Source organism: Schistocerca nitens, chromosome 8, assembly GCF_023898315.1.
Source record: "Schistocerca nitens isolate TAMUIC-IGC-003100 chromosome 8, iqSchNite1.1, whole genome shotgun sequence".
Taxonomy (NCBI): domain Eukaryota; kingdom Metazoa; phylum Arthropoda; class Insecta; order Orthoptera; family Acrididae; genus Schistocerca; species Schistocerca nitens.
In genome coordinates this window covers 634,229,556-634,252,015 of record NC_064621.1, presented here as the reverse complement: position 1 = coordinate 634,252,015, position 22,460 = coordinate 634,229,556, and the positions used below count along the sequence as shown (strand labels likewise).

Genomic DNA, 22,460 nt, shown 5'->3' with positions numbered 1-22,460 from the left:
TGGTGGTTTATGGACTTGCTATATTGTCTGCAAGACTCTTCGATGGTGATTGTGCACCTGCACAGTCGCAGCAGATGGCTGCTGGCCATCTCTACAAGGACTACAGTGGGTCTACACCTTTGATGATTCATCAATACCATTATTTCTACAAGGACTGTAGTGGGTCTGCACCTCTGATGGCCCACCAATACCATAATCTCTACCAAGACTATAGTGGGTCTGCTCTGTGATGACCTACCTACCAATATTCTTCAAAACGTCGAATGACTCTGCTGTGGGTTTGCTCTGTTGTGGCCCATTACCTGTCTGCATGTCGAGAGTCAGCTCTGTCTTTCCGTTGGAAGGACAACACTACTTCTTCAAAACTGCATGGAAATCCACTATTTCCGTGTGCATTTTCTTTTACTGCTCAGCCTTCGAGAAAAACACTGCAATTTTACTGTGATGAATGATCAGGACTGTCTTTATGGACTGTGAGAAAATTTTAGCTTTTGACCAACATTGTATCAATAAGTGTGTGCATTTGATATCTTTGTTATTGTAATTATGAAAAATTTTATCAAATCGTTATTGGCCACTGCCCAAAACAATTTGTAAAATTTTTTGTGGGGAGCATGGGGGCTATGTAAGTACGCTGTTTATGTTTTCTTATTGGCAACGTTACGTAGCGCTCTGTATGAAAATCACTGGCTGTGCTGTGTGCAGTCTGTGGCTAGTTTGCATTGTTGTCTGCCATTGTAGTGTTGGGCAGCTGGATGTGAACAGCGCGTAGCGTTGCGCAGTTGGAGGTGAGCCGCCAGCAGTGGTGGATGTGGGGAGAGAGATGGCGGAGTTTTGAAATTTGTAAGACTGGTTGTCATGAACTGCTATATATATTATGAGTTTTCAACACTATTAAGGTAAATACATTGTTTGTTCTCTATCAAAATCTTTCATTTGATAACTATGCATATCAGTAGTTAGTGCCTTCGGTAGTTTGAATCTTTTATTTAGCTGGCAGTAGTGGCGCTCGCTGTATAGCTGTAGCTTGAGTAACGAAGATTTTTGTGAGGTAAGTGATTTGTGAAAGGTATAGGTTAATGTTAGTCAGGGCCATTCTTTTGTAGGGATTACTGAAAGTCAGACTGCGTTGCCGTAAAAAAATATTGTGTGTCAGTTTAAAGGACAGTCATGTATAATTTTTCTAGGGGACGTTTCAATGAGAAATCGGTTGGAAACTTTTCTCATGTCAACAAGCTGTAGATGTCGCCAGCGGCGGCTACCTTGTGTGAATGCTCTGAAAAGCTAATCATTTGCATATCACAGCATCTTCTTCCCGTCGGTTAAATTTCGCGTCTGTAGCACGTCATCTTCGTGGTGTAGCAGTTTTAATGGCCAGTAGTGTAGTATTCATCGTTTCTGAAAGAACTGTGAAATATCGCACGTGTCTAATGTTTTGTATGTTATAGAATATGTTTTTATAAATACAAGCATTCTGCCACATTCGATGTCTGTATAAATAGCTGAAGTCTCCATCCAGGATTGTAGTTTTGTTCTGTGTCTACGTTGTGGTATTCGTAATTAAGGCGCTTTCACTGCAAAGTATTGCTTTCACATTATGCCTTGAGTGTGGTTACGATGTGGCATTGTTTGCTGGAGACGCAGAGAAGTTCAAAATTTCTACAGCACTTGGTTTCAATTAGGCCGTGTAAAAGCCGTTGGATACACGGACAGGATCCGGGATACAGGCAGTACTCGTTCCCACAGTCCTTATATTCAAGAGACCAACGGCTTCCAAGCCAGCAGTAAGTCAGCTGCACATCAGGCATCCATCAGGGTTCTCTGGGGGTACGACGGAGTGGCTTAAATTAGTCGATGGATTCGACAAATACAGCAAGTGGAATGAGGTGACTATTTTGGTAAATATATACTTTTACTAGGACGGCGTATGGTGCTTCTGCATCGACTACCGACAGCTGAACAAAATTACGTAGAAATATGGCTATCCATTGCCGCACACTGAAGACCTCCCGAGATCGCTTGAAAGGCGTGCACATGGTTTTTTTTTTAGGCTAGGTAGTAGTGCGAGGTGTCCTGATGAACACTCACCAGTCGACGTGCAGGCAGGGAAATCAGGGCGCGCTCAGTGTAAAGACACTTCAGCTGTCAAGATATTAGCAGTAAATTTTCAGAGTGTTCGGAATAAAGTTCCTCAATTTACTGCCCTCCAGGAAGCGTGTGGCGCGCAAATTATTCTCGGGACTGAGACGTGGCTGAACCCTGAGATAGGAAGTTCTGAAATATTTAGTGAGGGTTGGAACGTGTATCGGAAAGACAAATTAGACACCGTAGGAGGTGGTGTCTTCATTGCAGTTGACAAACATATTGTGTCTACTGAGGTCGAAGTAGAGTGTGATTGTGAAGTTATCTGGACACGTTTAACAGGGCTAGGGGAAATAAAGTTAATTGTGTGGTGTTATTACCGGGGCCACCAAGTTCCACCGTGACAGTTCTAGAATCATTCAAAGGGAGCCTACATTCTGTGTCGCAGAAGTACCCGGATCATGCTATATTAGTCGGAGGCGACTTCCACCTACCTAGTATAGACTGGGTTGTCTATGGATTCATTACAGGTGGTACAGACAAGCCGTCGTGTGAATTACTTTTGAACACATTATCCGAAAACTGTCTTGAGCAGCCAAATCGACAGCCAACGCGTAATGGAAATATTTTAGATCTGGTAGCCACGAACAGACCAGACCTCATCGACGGTGTCAGTGTTGAGACAGGGATTAGTGATCATGATGTTGTCACTACGACTATGCCTACGAAAGTTAAAAAGTCGGTCAAGAAGGGTAGGAGAGTATTCTTACTAGGAGGACCAGATAAGCAGTTGTTAGCATCCCACTTAGTAAGTGAATCGACTTCATTTACTTCCGGTACGATGGACATGAAAGAATTATGGGCAAATTGTAAATCACGCATTGGACAAGTATGTGTCGAAAAAGTGGGTTACTGACAGAAAAGACCCACCGTGGTTTAACAGCGCAATTTCGAGAATGCCCAGGAAGCAAAGACAGTTGCACTCGCGGTACAAGAAAGATCGGGACAATGAGGACAGGCAAAAGTTAGTAGAGATTCGTGCTGCTGTAAAAAGAGCGATGCGCGAAGCATTCAACCACTACCACCGTCATACCTTAGCAAAAGATCTTACTGAAAACCCAAGGAAATTCTGGTCTTACGTAAAATCGGTAAGCGGGTCGAAGACTTCCATCCAGTTACTCACTGATCAGTCTGGCCTGGCAACGGAAGACAGCAAAACGAAAGCTGAAATTTTAAATTGAACGTTTGAGACATCTTTCAAGCAGGAGGATCGTACAAACATACCGCCGTTTGAGTCTCGTACAGATTCCCACATGGAGGACATAGTGATAGACATCCCTGGGATTGTGAAGCAGCTGAATGGGTTGAAAATAAATAAATCGCCAGGTCCTGATGGGATTCCAATTCGGTTTTACAGAGAGTACTCTACTGCATTGGCTTCTTACTTAGCTTGCATTTATCGCGAATCTCTTGCCCAACGTAAAGTCCCGAACGACTGGTTAAAAGCGCTGGTGACGCCTTAATATAAGAAGGGTAGAAGGATGGATCCTCAAAATTATAGACCACTATCCTTAACATCGGTTTTTTGAGGATTCTCGAACATATTCTCAGTTCGAATATAATGAATTTCCTTGAGATAGAGAAGTTGCTGTCCATGCATCAGCACGGCTTTAGAAAGCATCGCTCCTGCGAAACGCAACTCGCCCTTTTTTCACATGATATCTTGCGAACCATGGATGTAGGGTATCATACTTCCCAAAACTTAGATATACATCCGATGTTACCAAGTTTCTCTTTTCCAGAAAAGGTTTCTTGCTACTGACAGTCAAATTTTTATGTTCTATCTACTTCAGTCATCATCATTTACTTTGCTACCACAGTTACAAAACTCATCTAGTACTTTTAGTGTATCGTTATCTAACCTCATTCCTTGACTTCCAGAAGGCAGACTCCTAACTAAGGTACGAGCATATGGGATTGGTTCCCAAGTATGAGAGTGCCTCGAAGACTTCTTAAGTAATAGAACCCAGTCCGTTGTCGTCGATGGTGAGTGTTCATTGGAGGTGAGGGTATCATCTGGAGTGCCACAGGGAAGTGCCGTAGGTCCGCTGTTGTTTTCTATCTACATAAATGAACTTTTGGATAGGGTGGATAGCAATGTGCGCCTGTTTGCTGATGATGCTGTGGTGTACGGGAAGGTGTCGTCGTTGAGTGACTGTAGGAGGATACAAGATGACTTGGACAGGATTTGTGATTGGTGTAAAGAATGGCAGCTAACTCTAAATATAGATAAATGTAAATTAATGCAGATGAATAAGAAAAAGAATCCTGTAATGCTTGAATACTTCATTAGTAGTGTAGCGCTCGACACGGTCACGTCGATTAAATATTGCACAGCGATATGATTTGGGACAAGCATGTAATGGCAGTTGTGGGGAAGGCGGATGGTCGTCTTCGGTTCATTGGTAGAATTTTGGGAAGATGTGGTTCATGTGTAAAGGAGACCGCTTATAGAACGCTGGTGCGACCTATCCTTGAGTACTGCTCGAGCGTTTGGGATCCCTATCAGGTCGGATTGAGGGAGGACATAGAAGCAATTCAGAGGCGGGCTGCTAGATTTGTTACTGGTAGGTTTGATCATCACGCGAGTGTTACGGAAATGCTTCAGGAACTCGGGTGGGAGTCTCTAGAGGAAAGGAGGCGTTCTTTTCGTGAATCGCTACTGAGGAAATTTAGAGAGCCAGCATTTGAGGCTGACTGCAGTACAATTTTACTGCCGCCATCTTACCTTTCGCGGAAAGACCACAAAGATAAGATAAGACAGATTAGGGCTCGTACAGAGGCATATAGGCAGTCATTTTTCCCTTGTTCTGTTTGGGAGTGGGACAGGGAGAGAAGATGCTAGTTGTGGTACAAGGTACCCTCCGCCACGGACGATGGTATGCAGACGATGTTACACACCTAAATAGATGGAACAAAAGACTGGCGTTTGTAATGGAACAACTCTCAAACAACGTTTAAATCAGAGCCTATCGTACCAATTAATTTTGAAACATCAGCCGAAATGATTAGGTAGCGTAGCTAAAGAGTGACTGTATTAAAGTAATACCAATCTAGCACGAAAATTTAACATCAAGTGCTGTGTGTATAAATGTGACAACGAGACCCAAAGTCATATGAAATTATCCCCTCCAAAATATTTCACACATAAATTTATAAAAATGAAGCAAAGAGAATTTGTGAAACCCTTTTCATAAAGATATTATTTAAATGAGCACAAGTCTTTACAACGACTACCCACAACGCCGAATTATTCTCAGAAGAGTAATTGAACACCAAACATAATGCATCTATAAGACCAAAAGGATAAAACCACATTCACTTTTACGTTCATATCAACTCAGTTACCGTGGATCCAGATGCTTCCATACATTCAACACTGATTATAATAAATTAAAACAATTCCGTCTTCGTAAGTGCTATTTAGAGGCAGAAACTATATTCTTATTTCGCTGTGCAAGGTGCTAGGTGCAACGGAAAACTATTTTTCATATACTTTTTAGCCAGTCAAAACTGAAATAGAGTTTTAAGTAATTCGTCACACTATTAATTACAGAACCAGCAATGGCTCATTGTGTATGATTGTAAGTTAGTACAGGGGAACGGATTTATGTTTGGGACAAAGTATTGTGCATGGATAAAACAGAGTTAAGTGTCATTTAAAGCGCTGTAGTGTCGATTATAATCTGTCTGAAGTCACTGAGAGGTGAATCTGCAGAACTGGTGGGGTGTAACTGAGGCACGTTACAGTACAAATGTAAGATCGTTGGCTTTCGGGCCAAGCGTGGAAGCATTTTCCAAACGGCCAAATTCGTAAACTGTTGTCACGTTGTGGTTAAACTACGCCCTGCACCTAAAAATGGCGCTACCCACACTTGGCATGGAGACAACTTGGTGCACCACGGGCCATAAATGACACGTTACCTTAGACGTTGTTACGTAGGAAAATGTTACCAGCAATTCCACTGCATCATCGAGCAATTCCATACCTGTTTATTCGTAATACGTCGCCACGGCTTCTGGTACGAGCATTTTCTCCACACGCATATAATTCTCTTGTTATTATGGATTTCAAAATACTCAACACACTGCCATGCGTCCACTCGCATTCCGTTCTAGCCACATTCAAACTCTCGCGTTCTCGCCACGCAGCAAACAGTTATTTCAAAAGTGCTTCAGTGCCCTACTAATAACTTGCAAAATAAGTGTTGTTTACTAATATTTTGCAATATAAACGTTTCCATTACTCTACTACATTTCCATGACAAATAATTTCACATATATACACATTAAATTACGTTTGAATATGAAAATTTACAATACCACGTACTTACTTATATAAAGTGGTCTAAGTTACATAAACGGTTAACAGATGGCATCATGGACCCGCCAACTTGCGTGTACGCACAGCAGAAGTAACAGACGTAGTTGGGAGGAAAACAAAAATAACATCTACACGTATAGCCTTAGTATTATGCATTACATGCGATGACACTGCGTATTGCTGTCACTCACCACGCACCACCGAACGTACCGGCCACATGCAAAAGTATAAGAATCAACTACAAATCGTCTGCAACTATGGAAAATGAAACCTTATGCTCCTGAAACACAAGTAAACATATTTCAAACACTGTCAATTGCATACCTCGGCGCACAAACACGACAATAATGGGCAAATCAAAATATCTCGCACACATGTTACGTAAGTCCATGTCCTGGGAGGCCCACACAAACGAAACTACTTCAGAAGCAAGAAACAGACTTAATACGCTCAGATTAATACGAGGAAAGATGGATAGAGCCAGCAACAGCACATTATTGCACAACTACAAGGCGTTCATGCGACCAGTTCTTGAGTATACGGTGTCTGGATTGCATATAAAACGAAAACCTAGAAATACTCTCAGCTAAAAGGAGGATCCTGAGGGTAGCTCGGCGGCTAGTCTCAGAACTAAAAATAACACCGTCTAAAGCTATTACAAACATAAAGCGTCTATTAAATTGACGGCTCCTACTAACAGCTGAAGTCGGCTAAAGCCGATAGAAACCAGCAGCAAGTCGTATCTCCTACAACTTCTGTCAGACTTCGACTATTCGGAAGAAGTAGTACAAGACTAGACCAATAGAAAAATGCAAATTAATAAATCACAAAGTAGTAGAAAAAGAATATTAGAAAATGAGTTTAGCCTGAATGAAGTTTTAGGGGGGTTCACGTCACTCTTGGCTGAATGCAATGGTCGACACCTAATCTCCTCCCGTCACTATAAAGCTGCTAATAGTACCTGTGCTGGACATAAGAAGTACACAGAGAATGTAAGTAGAAAATGTCAGTTATAAAAGTGTACGGCTTGGGCTACGGACAGTATTACCGTATCTGCTAACATCTCGATTCGCACATGTACGCAACGATCGACACATGAGGCGAAGTGAAATTCTGGGTAGCAAAGCAAAAAGCAAAAAAGCTTAACACCGTTTTCAAATGTTCCTTTTGAGAGGAGCGGGAGTATTGTCCCAATTTAATTTTCGTACCACTGAAAAGGCGAGTGAAACTGATATTAGTGTGATTGGTCTTGAGAAAAAACTTAAGTCGTTAAAAGTGAACAAAGCTCCAGGGACCGCCGTAGTCCCTATTAGATTCTATAGTGATCCTGTGGCTGGGCTACCCCTCTTCCAAGTGAAATCTACCGTAGATCTGTCGAACAAAAACCGATACCCCGTAGTTGGAAGAAAGCACATGCCACTCCTGTCTACAAGAATGGTAGCAGAAGTCATCCAGAATTTATGGAACCTCAAAGCATATTCTGATCTCAAAGTGATAAGATACTTCGAACAGAATGACCTCCTTCATGCTAGCCAGCATGTATTCCGAAAACAGAGATTGTGTGAAACTAAACTAGGCCCTACCTGATTTTTGTTACGGGAAACTGAAACAGCAGCAAACTAAACAATTAATGGGGAAGTAAGACTAAATCCCTTCTATTATTAAGTACTTATCTCCCTACATTTCATAATGAAAATTTGCAGTGCAAATACATCCTTTAAGTAAAGTGAAAATATCGTTATGTTACAAATATTATTTTCAGATCATACATACATTTTACTGCTACAAAAAGTTATCCCTGGTATGGATATTAAATATTTTTCTTTCTGACCAGTAAAAAATTAGAAAATTCGTTTGGTTCTGAAACATTATTTCGTAAAGTTCATGGCAAAATTAACGCAAACTTCTGATGTTGTGGTTTTACGTTAAGATAAATTTTCAACAATCAAAGTTAAATGTGCTATCTTAACTGAAAGTCGGACTTTGTAAATAACTTAAAAATGCAGGTTGTCAGAATGTAGAGTGTGACAAATGAAAGAAAACTAATTTTAAACTACTGTGGAATTAAATTAAAATACCACACAAGCATCCACTTGTGCAAAACGTTGGCCACATTTACTTAAAGGGTACGTAGGAGAGGAAAATGTTTCAGTGTCAGAGGAAGAACAAATTTTTAAAATTCAACACTGATAATTATTGTTTAACGCTAATTCAACTTACATGAATAGGCAGCAAGCCTCTATACGTCGAACTGCATACAGAGTCGCGAGCACAAGACAAGAGCTAAGCATCGAGTTAAAAAACAATGTATAAGAAATAAATACCATAGCGTCTTCCCTTTATATAGCACTTCATGGAGTCCTTATACCTCGCACAGAACTCTAACGTTTCAATACACTACTTGTGATAAATATTGTTTGTTATTTGTATAACACTGTAATTACTTTTACAACTAATTAGAGGCGTCTTTCAGCCCCATGGAAGGCTGAAGACACGTGTGGAGTCATCTTGCCTTGAGCTTTCCACTAACAACAAGCTCTTGTTAATACAGACTGCGAAAAGTCTTATCTTTTCAAAAGGAATTCTGTCCACTCTGACTATATCAAATACCATTTTCTTTATACGAGAGTATTATTTCGTCTTCAGTATATTACAGTTTTTAAAACCACTTTTACATATTTGCAGAGCAAGTTCATGTGTGCCGATAAAGTATTTTCAAGTGTTGTCATTTTAGTTCATTTCTTTTTTATTACACATTCACACTATGTTCATTTAATTCAGTTATTATCTGTTTAAGTGTTAACTATTTGGAATTACTTTGACTAGTACAAGAAAAGTTTGAAATAGCCTTAAGTTACATTCTACTTGTGCAACACTTAGTGTTACTGCACTGGAAGGAGAATGTCGAGAAGAGCTTTTGTTAACCAACCCAGAAAATTAAAGCTTCAGCTCTCCCATTTGGGTATGTCCAAAGAAAAGCTGAGAATAATCTGGTCAAGCTGTCAACATTATTGTTAACATTTAATTACAAGCACTTTCATACAATTTGGTTTCCTAAGATAACTTCGTACAGCAATGAATTAATTTTGCATTCGCTTGGTAATTTTTACATTACACAGGATTGCAAATAGGTTGACAGCAGTTAAGTGTGTGCATAGATAAAAGTTCGCGAATATATGTATAGTTTTTGGTTGAAATTATAGTAGTTACAATTTATGTTTTTTGAATAAATTTTGAATCTATGCGAGGCAAATTCTTCTCCGTCGGATCACTGTCGTTGGTCGTCGAACTGGGACGGCGTCGTGACGTCACCTGAGCGTGTGATGATGAACGGTGAGCGATCAGCTGATGCCGACAGCGGATCCCTTCTCGTCTGCTGTTGGCTCAAAGTTATGTGCAATCAGAATCTGGTTGACATTAAGCTCGTCCCAGTGCGAGATGAAATCAAAACGGCTGTATCAGTTCTCCTTTTTCGCACCCCATTGTACAGAAAAAGTGTTAATGATATGAAAGAGTAACTGTGTTATTGCGTTTGTTATTTTTATCAGTGTGTGGGTCTTTTATTGTGTTCGTATTTCATTTGTAGACACAATGAAAAATAAAATTTCAGTAAGTTCGTTTATGTTTGTTGTAAGTTACCCTGCCGTCTGCAAGTTCGGGTTTCATACATTGCCATTTCAGTTGCATGCACGTTTCAGTGTTCTTGAAAAATATTGTTTTTCCCACAATAGTTTATGTTCAGCTTTCGTCCGTTGGCTAATGTGCGCCGCATGTCGAAGTAACAGCTGATTCTATGTCACTTGCATTGTTGCGCCGAAACGCTTGGTGTGCTACGCTTAAAGCGTATTGCCAACACAAAATTTTGCAAACACTGCTGTTTTGTGCGTTGCTAAGAGGCTTACTAGAGAGTTCTCAAGTTCGCGATGGATTAAACCTTTTTTCTCAAAATAGTTCAGCCACACTTTTAAACAGTCAGTAAATTTGTTATATTATTACTCCCTTTGTGATGGGAATACCGTATGACTCGTCGGAGAGTCCATAAAAATTTACACTCGAACGAGCGTCCACTAACTTACACAATCGGAAGCACTAACTTTTTTTTATCCTTTGGTTCGTTAGTCACTTCACTGTGATATTATACATATCTGTCATTTAAGCGCTACTCGTATGCATAATTTTATCACAGTTTTTACATCTCAGTTATTCTAGAGACAAATACGGCACTTAATGACGCACATGGATAGTACAAACAGTGGTTTTACTCATGACTCTACCTTTTCTTTTGACTCTGTGGCCCTATATTTATTTATTAACCTTGGCTTGAGCTTGGAGACTTTACGGTACTTGCAGTTCATTAAGCTTGCCTCTTTGTTTTCTATGATACACTAACCATGAGTGGAGACCGAAGCTGGAATATTACTCTATAGAAAACTTCGCGAATTTTACCTAGTTCAGTTTTACAGCAGCCCACGAAAAATGCAGATTCAAACCCACGAAAGCCGAAAACAAAAGCCTTCCGACGAAACTATACGTCAAAGTGAGTTTGCTGACAGATAATCCTTTCATTTCTGTCTGCTATATGGAAGTTATTCTTTCATGAGTTACAGGAATACGTTTCTCTTTCATTTTATTCTTTTACACAGATTATTCTTCTATTCTTTTACTAGTGCCCTTCATGTTGACTGACTCTACCTAAACAAGTATAGAAAAAAATAGGAAGAAATACGTACATTTAAAATTCCTTTTTTTAACTTTTAAAAATTAGCATACAGATTATTTTTTAAATCAAACTTGTTTCTCACAATGGCTTCAACGTCAGGTAATGTAGGTGGAATAGCATAATAAATGTGGTTCAACCACACTTGGGGATGTATTTCGTCATTATAATTACGGAATGTTTAAATTTGCTTACTGATAAGAATTATTTGTAGTCAAAAGTTTCCTTGCGTCTTAGCGTGCCGAAATTTTGACTCCGCCAAGCGCTACGCTCCCCGCGTCGCTGAGGCGTATTGTTTGAGATTAACTGCTGTTCCCCAAGACGCCAGAGATGGTGATACTTTTATTATTCTCGATTGCTGGACTAGTGAAAGGAGAAATTTCCTGTTCGCGATCGTTTCCGTTCAATCTGTCTTTCATGCGTCTGTTGAAGCCGCCTTTTGTCATCCTTCAGCTGTACGCTAACCTTATCTTATTCTTCTTTGAAGTGTTGCAGTGAATGATATTCTGCCATTTCCGAAAAATGCTCTGGTGTCGTGAATCTTTGTCAGAGCTGGTGAACAAAATTTGCCATTTTATTGCTAATCTCTTCTGTTTGCTCTGTTATTTCAATATAATGTTTAGTGTGCGTATTTGTCAAGGTTAGCTGACTTTCTACTTGGGCAGCTACCGTGTCGACCTACTCCTGTAACTGTATGATGCGTTGTTGTACTTGTTTTACCATTTCATGAGGTACAACGCTTGTAATTTGCCAAGAATCTCATGGTATTCGACCTGTTGCCTGTTTTTAATTTGCTCGACTTCCGTCTCTAATATCTGCGCGCAATCGATTACATGTTTCTTACTTCTCTGGGGATTGTTTCAACCGTTCAAGTAATGTTTCGAACCGTGTGTTAGCTTCTTCCCTAATTTCATCTAATATCTCAAATTTTCGCTCGAGCTGTGAGAACATCCTCTGAAACAACATCATATCTGGACTACCATCCGCAGTTACTAAATTTGTGTCAGGGTTTGTACCCGTAATGGTTCCCCTTACACATCCCGAAACCATGTTGATAACGGTGCTTGCACTGGATACCTGTAGTTCGATATTACTTAATTCTCTATCGATTCCATCACTGTTTGTTACGTCAGAAAATTTACATTAGATGCGGTTGCATTTTCAGGTGAATCCATTCTACTGTTATCATCTGATTCACAAGTCGCGAAATAAACGGGAGATTTCAGAATAATATTAGCTTTTTCCGCGGTCATAGTGTCACATTGTTGGGTAAGCACGTTCGGTGAAGTCTTGCTGCGCTTTGCGTTTCTGGCGTGCATTGTTGAGGTTTAAAGACTGTCAGGCAGTACTGTTGCTCAAAAAATATATCCAAAGAAAATTTGACTGTTATTAGATGTATCGGAAAATGAATCTCAATACTTACGAAACAAAAACCGAAAATACATTCCACCGGAAACCGTAATTACGCAAACACCGAAACGTATCTAAGGAAGCATACAGTTTCTACTTTGACCAACAAAGATAACTTTTTTTACGTAATAGACACACATATTACACAAACAGAACACACATAATTTAAATCACAATCTGACACGGAATTACACAAACATTGTACTAACTACTAACTGTGGCTGTTGTCTTCTGCCAAAAAATATAATTTAATATTCTCACTGCTTGAAAGAAAACCAAGGTGTAGCCAAGTGTAAATGAGTAGTCTTTACTCGTGTGCGTCTTATCGTAAATACAAACCTGGGAATGCGAATTCACAATCTACATGTGCTACTGCACAACCACAAAGGTGGGGTATGTGTTGAGAGTCTAGACAAACGTGTGGTTCCTGAAGAGGGGCAGCAGTCTTTTCAATAGTTGCAGGGGCAACAGTCTGGATGATTGTCTGATCTGGCCTTGTAACACTAACAAAAACGGCCTTGCTGTGCTGGTACTGCGAACGACTGAAAGCAAGGGGAAACTACATCCGTAATTTTTCCCGAGGGCATGCAGCTTTACTGTATGGTTAAATGATGATGGCGTCCTCTTGGGTAAAATATTCCGGAGGTAAAATAGTCCCCCATTCGGATCTCCGGGCGGGGACTACTCAGGAGGACGTCGTTATCAGGAGAAAGAAAACTAGAGTTCAACAGAATGCATTGCATTGCATTAAAACAAGCGTTCAGTGCATAGTGCTGTGGAATGTGGAAAAAACAGCAAATTGGCGTTCATAGGAAGAAGAACAACACCAAAAATGCAACAGGAGCATAATATGTAATAAACTGTCTACGCAACCTGCCACTGATGATGCCTTGCAGAAAATAAAGGCGAAACGCGTATGGCACTAAAATTGTGTTTTATTCAGTTGCTGTCAGACGGTCCATAAGTAAAAATTGTCAATATACCGTAATATTACACGCAACTGAGGAAGACAGGACTACAAAAGTTGAATTGAGGACTTATTTTGCAGCAGCTACACTGAGATGGAAAGGTTGACACACGAACCACATGAAACCAGTCGAATGACTGATGACTAAAAAAGAAAAAGAATCTTTCCAGAACGTCTTCGAAAGAGCAAGGGCAGTTTTACATGATGGTAGTAGTTTTTGTATATTACATACCACCACAGACAGTACTAATATATTACAGTCTCATTAGGGATTAACAGAGATTATGGCAGATCTGTCTGACTTACGACTTATCTGAAGATTAACTGAGCCGCGCCTTCCTTATGTATGCACGCAGTTATCATCATACTGGGACACACCCATTCAAAACAGCTTTAGAAATCTTATCAAAGTCTTAATTTTTATTGTTGCTTTCATGTGGGGTACTGTTTTTCTCAAACAAGGTGCTGAAAACATGTAGAGTAATAAATTTTAATCCTGTGTTGGATACTTTCCTTGAGATTCGCATTGAAGGGATAAGCAGGGAGATTTTCAACTAGGTCCTGGTCTCTGTTATCATTTGAGCTCACGCATGTATATAAACACGCATGCTGGGGAGAACAGTTATCGCAGTCATCCAGGTGAAGGGACCTGAAGATGAGGCGAACTCTGGTACCTGTGGTGGTGGCAACCCTGCTCTGCCTGGCGCAGGGGGTGCCCGTGAAGTCATCCGGCAGACCTGCCAACCAGTTCCCAGACGGTTTCTACCTGGGCGCCGCCACCGCTGCATACCAGATAGAGGGCGCGTGGAACGAGGATGGTGAGTAGCTGCAATTGGAGCACGTATCGTGACGCCATGTTATGTCCATCGGTGTTGCCCCAGAATAATTCACGTACCTGACTGCAGTTCCTCATGAAATGCTGAACAGAGAGGTTGATTCCGTGAAGATTTTTCAAACTTTCAGGATTGATGAAATGTAAATGTAGCAATTTCAGGTATGGGATGGTAGTCCGGAAACGACCGAGTGGAAAAGTACAAGCGAAAATCTACTTATGTTCCACCTTAGCCTCTCGCAGTGCTGTAACTGAGGGTGGCCCAACTTCCGAACTCTGAATATGACTTACAGAATTCTCGCTTAGTACTGCCAATACCTTCAGATAATTTCCCCTGTTCATGGGCTAGTAACGATTCACGTAACTTGATGTCACAGAGACCGAAAATCGTAAATCTATGGTACAGTAACAATGAATTTCATTTACCTGCACAAGTTTAGAAAGCTGCTGCAATTATAACAGTTGTTCGAAATAGGGTCCCCCAGCGTCAATGCAGGTGTGGAACCGTCGTACGAAGTTTTGTTGTAGCCCTTCTAATACTCCCAGTATAGTCTGGACAGTGTCACAGGCAGCGAGAATTCTTGAGAATTTTTCCCAGGAGATCCTATTTGGGCTCAACAGGTGTCTCATATACAGCACTTCTAACGAGGAGAAATCTTATGGGTGAGATCAGGCCTGCCCACAATACAAAATTTCCTCTGCATATCTACTTTTGGTGGAAGGTCTAATCGAAGTTTTCACAAACTCTCAAAGTGATGTGGGGCACAATCATTTTGGAACTGTTGTGACCAGGCGAAACTATTTTCGTTTGGCCACACCTATTGATTCTTTGATTGCTCGGCGAGGGGGCACATCAAACTAGAACATATGAAATATTGGTTAACTTCATCACATAAATGAGCAGAAGATTTACTTAACTTTGCCACACTTCTTCGCCACACGAGTACTGAATAGCTTACGACTGCCATAGTCTAGCAGAGCGTTACTTGATGCACTAATTAACGAAACTGTTTTCCTGAAATATAATGTATAATCTTGAGAAAAGTGAATGTCCATCTGAAACTTCACAGACACTGTCCTAATCGACGTTGATGACTGATGATGCTGAGGTCTCGAACTGGGAGGCTTCTTGCTAGCGCGACGCTATACTGACCTCATAGGAGGGGCCGCAGAGCTTATAGCTGATGCATGATCTTCTGATGTGACTCCCATATCTCGTTGCGAATTGCAGCGAACTCTGGGTAATGTCTATGGTATCGATGCGTGTTACTGCAACGCGATCTCTGTGCAATGCCACAGGAACCACATCCATTGACGAATAATAAGTGAGATATGTTCCACGAACCTGGGTGGTATGTCTCTGATAAAAACTGTGTACGCTGGTACATTTGAACATAGAGGAAGAAATGATCTTAGTACGTAATCATTGACTGCGTGAGCCTACACGTTAACTGATACACAACACTTAGTAAGGTCCTCTTCACCTAAGTAATCGTCGAGATTGTCTGCCCGGTTATAGGCAATTCAGTCTGGAACCGCGCGGCCGCTACGGTCGCAGGTTCGAATCCTGCCTCGGGCATGGATGTGTGTGATGTCCTTAGGTTAGTTAGGTTTAAGTAGTTCTAAGTTCTAGGGGACTGATGACCTCAGATGTTAAGTCCCGTAGTGCTCAGAGCCATTTGAACCATTTTTGATTGTCTGCCCCGGAATCTTACAAGGGAAACTTCCCATCTCACTCCCCTCAGATTTAGTGGTAAGACAGCCCAGTGGATAGCTCGTGAAAAACTGAACACAGATCGGACATGAAAACAAGAAGAAGGTGTACTGAAATGTGAAAAAAATAAGCAAAATAGAAACAGTGATCGACCTAAGCTCAAGATGTCCAACATCAAACATAGCTCAGTAGGAACTTCGTCGTAGTTATGTGGTGATTGTGTTGGGCGGCGAAGGGGGAGGCCTGTGTTCAAATCCCACATGTGCCTCGTAATTTTTTTTCACAAAATCATAACCTATCTTCCGGTCACTGACGTCCCCGTTCGCTGTGTTCAGATCTTTGTCTGCGTCGTGGTGTAAAGTCCGTTTGCAAGAGTGAGGTGTAAGGGAGGGGTCTCCAGACGTACGTACCTCCTGTTTGTTCTACACAAGTGCAGCGAGTTATGATCCCTGCGTTCCAGTTTTGAAGTGTCGACTCTTGAATTCCTTTGTTGTAACGTAGCCACGCACATATATTTGTTGTTTTCATTTCTGTGAGAGGTTTATGCGGCATCTCGCCGGCTGCTACTATTCATCTCATTTAATAGCGATGGTAATATATTGTTACAGCCGGCCCGGTTGGCCGAGCGGTCTAACGCACGGCTTTCCGGACTGGGAAGGAGCGCCTGGTCCCCGGCACGAATCCGCCCGGCGGATTTGTGTCCAGGTCCGGTGAACCGGCCAGTCTGTGGATGGTTTTTAGGCGGTTTTCCATCTGCCTCAGCGAATGCGGACTGGTTCCCCTTATTCCGCCTCAGTTACACTACGTCGGCGATTGCTGCGCAAACAAGTTCTCCATGTATGCGTACACCACCATTAGTCTACCACGAAAACATAGGGTCTACACTCGTCTAGTGCGAGACGTTCCCTGGGGGTCCACCGGGGGCCGAACCGCACAATAACCCTGGGTTCGGTTTGGGGCGGCGGAGGGGTGAAGTGGACTGCGGTAGTCGTCGTGGGGTTGTGGACCACTGCGGCTGCGGCGGGGACGGAGCCTCTCCGTAGTTTCTAGGTCCTCGGTTAACATACAATACAATACAATATATTCTTACCGCATGAGTCATAATCAAAACCAGTGTATAGTGTGACAGTCACGAAGGCTACGGAAAGAAAACACACAAGTCAATGACCGGACAGAAAGTTTATAATTTTGTGAAGAAGAATATGTATGTGCGGTGCAAGTGAGATTTGAACACGAACCTCCCGCTTTGCAATCCAACATCGTGACAACACAACGACGATGCTGTGTTTCTTGGTAATAGCTCGATGTTTCACATCTTGAACTTGGACAGTTGACTGCTTGATCTGTATTCAGTCTATTGGACTGTTTTGTCACTAAATCTGGCGCGGGGGAACGATGGGCGCCTTAGCTGAAACCCCTTCTCCATCATCGCTAAAAGTCTGTAACATCAAGAAGTCACCCTAGTACTACCTTGGGGTGTATAAACATAATAACGTTTAGTAACAGTATATTAATTTACCATTCACAAATGTTCAATGTGGCCTTCACTGGACGTAGGACAGGACAACATCCAGAGTACAGTCAGATTCGTTGTGAGTGTGTCTGGAGCTACACCATTCACCTCTGCTGCTATGCTTTATCGCAATTAATCCAGGTGGTTTGAAGCGGGTGTACATGGACATGGATGGAATCTTACGCAAGTCCCTAAAAAAAAAAAGGGACAGAGAGAGAGAGAGACAAAACACATATGGAAACATAAGACGACTTTGGCGGCTAGTGGTGCAATGCGAGATTCCGTACACTCCTTAAGATCGATCCCTAGTCGAGGAAGCTCATCGTGAGGGGGGGAACTGCTCTTACATGCAAGTGCCACAACAGTGATTGAAAAACCACAGCATCGCAGTTGTTAAAATGTTGCGTGCCATTATTGCCGTGGTGCGATATATTTCTTGCAGAATCTGCGGACATCTTCATGTGAGGGGGGTTGTAGCTTCCATGAATGTCTGGTTCACGGCCTGGCTCGCTGTTGTCTGTAGTAACAGGCGTGACATGTTTACAAAACTCGAGCTCTATTGCCCAAAGGCGGTTGCTATCTTCTTTTATTGCTATAGTCAACAGAGGAAGACCGGTGCACGTCTTCTTCAGCATCGAAATACACATACCATTCGGTTTTACACACTCCTTTCCTGTATGCCTTGCTGAATTAGCACTCCTGGAAGGACGGATACTGTAGAGAAATGGCTTATCCATAGCATAGAGGATGTTGGCACAGTGAATTTTTTACTATGTAGTACGTGTGGACTTCCCTTGAAACAACCTGACGAAATAAAATTGCATGGCAGACTGGGATTCGAAATCAAGTCCTTGCTTAGGAGTCAGTTAGAATACTGGTTCTATACAGTTTTCACTGCCATGGAAGTTTCACATTAACGGTGCTGTCATATTTCCATACTGCAAAGCCTTCAGCTTTGATTAGTTTCCTTAAACACACTTTCTAAATAGCAGAGCGTTGTCTGTAGATTTTGGAAGAGTGGAAAGAGATATTGGAAGATTGAAAACTGAAAGTTGTGAGGATGGAAAAGGAGTTGCTGGGTTGCTACTACTGTATCAGCAAACGTAGGGTATTCGACGCCCAGTCGGACAGATAGACAATCTGATCAAAATTACCTGCACTCCGCTATGTAATGTGAAACTGATCACTAAATGTCACGAGAGGGGATCAATCAGTACAACAGGTGGCGAGCAGTGTTGTGTTGGCAGTAGAGGAGCAGTAGCAGCACTGGCTGTCACCTGAACAACGAATCCATCAATGACGTTTCAGCCCTTCTAAGGCTGCTACGTCGGCTGTTGGTTATATGACTGTGAAGTGGAAACGCGCAAAAGAACAGCTGCAGCTAAACCAGGAGCTGGCAGTCATCATGTACCGAAGGACAGGGACTGTCGAGAATTATAGAGGATGATTGTGAAAAATCGTGGGGAGGAATCACTAGTGAGTCCCAAAGAACTTGCGGCAGTCCAGCTGGCCCAATGACAGTGCATAAGCGGTTGAAAATGATGGGGTAAATTGTCTGTGCAGCTCCTCGTCAGCCACACATTTCTGTAATAAATGCTTGAAGTGGTGTAAGGAGACACGACACTGGGCAGTGGATGACTGGGAACAAGTGGTGTGGAGTGGTGTGTCACACTATGAACTGTGGCAATCCCATCGAAGTTTCTGGGTTCTGGTCAATGCCTGAAGTACACTTGCTATCTTACGTTGTGACAACAGTGAAGTACACAATTGGTGTGGTTTCATTATGGGATTATTTTTCCTGGTTGGGGTGGGGGTTGCCGAATAGCGTGTAAGGAAATTCTAAATTCGGAAGGATATAAACATATTTTATGACACTCGTTACCGTATGCAGTAGAGGTAAATTTCGGCGGTGATGATTGTTTGCATCAGGATGGAAATGCAGGCAGCTATAAAGCAGCACTAATGAGATAATGGTTTGTGGACAATAATATTGCTGAAATGGACTGGCCTGTCCAGATGAGTTTGAATGGCGACTTTGCTCCAGCCCCAGCGTCCATCATCAGTACCTACTCTTGCTCGGATTGTTGAGGAAAAATACTCTGCCGTTCCTCGACACACATTCAGACACTTCATTGAAAGGTTTCCCAAAAGAGTTTGCGGTGGAGCAATACTGACAAGTGGCAGCTGTTGTAGTGGGCACTAACTGTTGTGGAAACTGATTAACCTTTGCAACCTGACCGAAACAGGTGTCATTGTTATTCACACGTGTCGTCCAAGTGTCCTGCGTATTCGATGCTCTGCTTTGTCACAGATTGCAGCCCTTATCCAAATTTGTACTCTGAATGCAGGTCACAGTTGTATCCTACCGTGCCAATGCAGGATGCACAAAAGTTCTCAATGTCTAGCAACTTGGTTTCTTGATGATGATTTCCCAGTGTAGAACCAGCATGGTAGACATAGTGTCCGCCTCTCTTGTGTTAGTTATTTAGTTAGCTAGTTTGTTAGTTGCATGTTCCATACATCAATTGAACTATTATATAAATAATGTGGAACCAATCAGTTGACAGAAAACGTATACATGATTATCATTAACATTTAGGATGTTAGCCTGCAATGAAAGCTACTAGCTATCGGGCTAAGGCTCCCTGACAATCGAATGAGGAGTCGAACTCCAAGTCCAGGGATGAGAACAAGTTTAATTAAAGCTCCCACGCTCGACTCCAACTATCACGTCCCGAAACACTTCATTTGGCTCTCGATGCTGGCTGGACAGAGGCCCACGAAGTGCTTCGTCTGCATTCCATCACAATCTACTGATGTTAAAATAATGTGATGATCTTGTGTATGATCTCTTAATACTGAGTGTCGCCATGTTGTTTGTCAATCAGGTCAGAATTTAGCAATGAAAGAATGTTAATAAATGAAAGTCGTCCATACCTCACTCCATCACTTACGTCATTGTTGTTTGTTGTTGTTGTGGTCTTCAGTCCTGAGACTGGTTTGATGCAGCTCTCCATGCTACTCTATCCTGTGCAAGCTTCTTCATCTCCCAGTACCTACTGCAACCTACATCCTTCTGAATCTGCTTAGTGTATTCATCTCTTGGTCTCCCTCTACGATTTTTACCCTCCACGCTGCCCTCCAATGCTAAATTTGTGATCCCTTGATGCCTCAAAACATGTCCTACCAACCGATCCCTTCTTCTAGTCAAGTTGTGCCACAAACTTCTCTTCTCCCCAATCCTATTCAATACCTCCTCATTAGTTACGTGATCTACCCACCTTATCTTCAGCATTCTTCTGTAGCACCACATTTCGAAAGCTTCTATTCTCTTCTTGTCCAAACTAGTTATCGTCCATGTCTCACTTCCATACATGGCTACACTCCATACAAATACTTTCAGAAACGACTTCCTGACACCTAAATCTATACTCGATGTTAACAAATTTCTCTTCTTGAGAAACGCTTTCCTTGCCATTGCCAGTCTACATTTTATATCCTCTCTACTTCGACCATCATCAGTTATTTTACTCCCTAAATAGCAAAACTCCTTTACTACTTTAAGTGTCTCATTTCCTAATCTAATTCCCTCAGCATCACCCGACTTAATTCGACCACATTCCATTATCCTTGTTTTGCTTTTGTTGATGTTCATCTTATATCCTCCTTTCAAGACATTGTCCATTCCGTTCAACTGCTCTTCCAAGTCCTTTGCTGTCTCTGACAGAATTACAATGTCATCGGCGAACCTCAAAGTTTTTACTTCTTCTCCATGAATTTTAATACCTACTCCGAATTTTTCTTTTGTTTCCTTTACTGCTTGCTCAATATACAGATTGAATAACATCGGGGAGAGGCTACAACCCTGTCTCACTCCTTTCCCAACCACTGCTTCCCTTTCATGCCCCTCGACTCTTATAACTGCCATCTGGTTTCTGTACAAATTGTAAATAGCCTTTCGCTCCCTGTATTTTACCCCTGCCACCTTCAGAATTTGAAAGAGAGTATTCCAGTCAACATTGTCAAAAGCTTTCTCTAAGTCTACAAATGCTAGAAACGTAGGTTTGCCTTTTCTTAATCTTTCTTCCAAGATAAGTCGTAAGGTCAGTATTGCCTCACGTGTTCCAACATTTCTACGGAATCCAAACTGATCTTCCCCTAGGTCGGCTTCTACCAGTTTTTCCATTCGTCTGTAAAGAATTCGCGTTAGTATTTTGCAGCTGTGACTTATTAAACTGATAGTTCGGTAATTTTCACATCTGTCAACACCTGCTTTCTTTGGGATTGCAATTATTATATTCTTCTTGAAGTCTGAGGGTATTTCGCCTGTCTCATACATCGTGCTCACCAGATGGTAGAGTTTTGTCATGACTGGCTCTCCCGAGGCTAGCAGTAGTTCTAATGGAATGTTGTCTACTCCCGGGGCCTTGTTTCGACTCAGGTCTTTCAGTGCTCTGTCAAACTCTTCACGCAGTATCGTATCTCCCATTTCGTCTTCATCTACATCCTCTTCCATTTCCATAATATTGTCCTCAAGTACATCGCCCTTGTATAAACCCTCTATATACTCCTTCCACCTTTCTGCCTTCCCTTCTTTGCTTAGAACTGGGTTGCCATCTGAGCTCTTGATATTCATACAAGTGGTTCTCTTCTCTCCAAAGGTCTCTTTAATTTTCCTGTAGGCAGTATCTATCTTACCCCTAGTGAGATAAGCCTCTACATCCTTACATTTGTCCTCTAGCCATCCCTGCTTAGCCATTTTGCACTTCCTGTCGATTTCATTTTTGAGACGTTTGTATTCCTTTTTGCCTGCTTCATTTACTGCATTTTTATATTTTCTC

At 41.8% G+C, this 22,460-nt stretch overlaps 1 protein-coding gene across 11 annotated transcripts in view; it reads left to right on the top strand.

Annotated features, from left to right (window-relative positions):
* LOC126198739 (myrosinase 1-like) overlaps nucleotides 1-22,460 on the top strand; it is a 192,225-nt gene that overhangs the window by 131,938 nt on the left and 37,827 nt on the right. The window contains exon 2 of one of the 11 annotated variants that reach the window (XM_049935282.1): nucleotides 14,327-14,378. The exons of the other annotated variants lie outside the window; for them this stretch is intronic. Coding sequence (XP_049791239.1) covers nucleotides 14,327-14,378 — 52 coding nt within the window. The remainder of the gene's footprint in view (nucleotides 1-14,326; nucleotides 14,379-22,460) is intronic. 11 annotated transcript variants of the gene reach the window in all.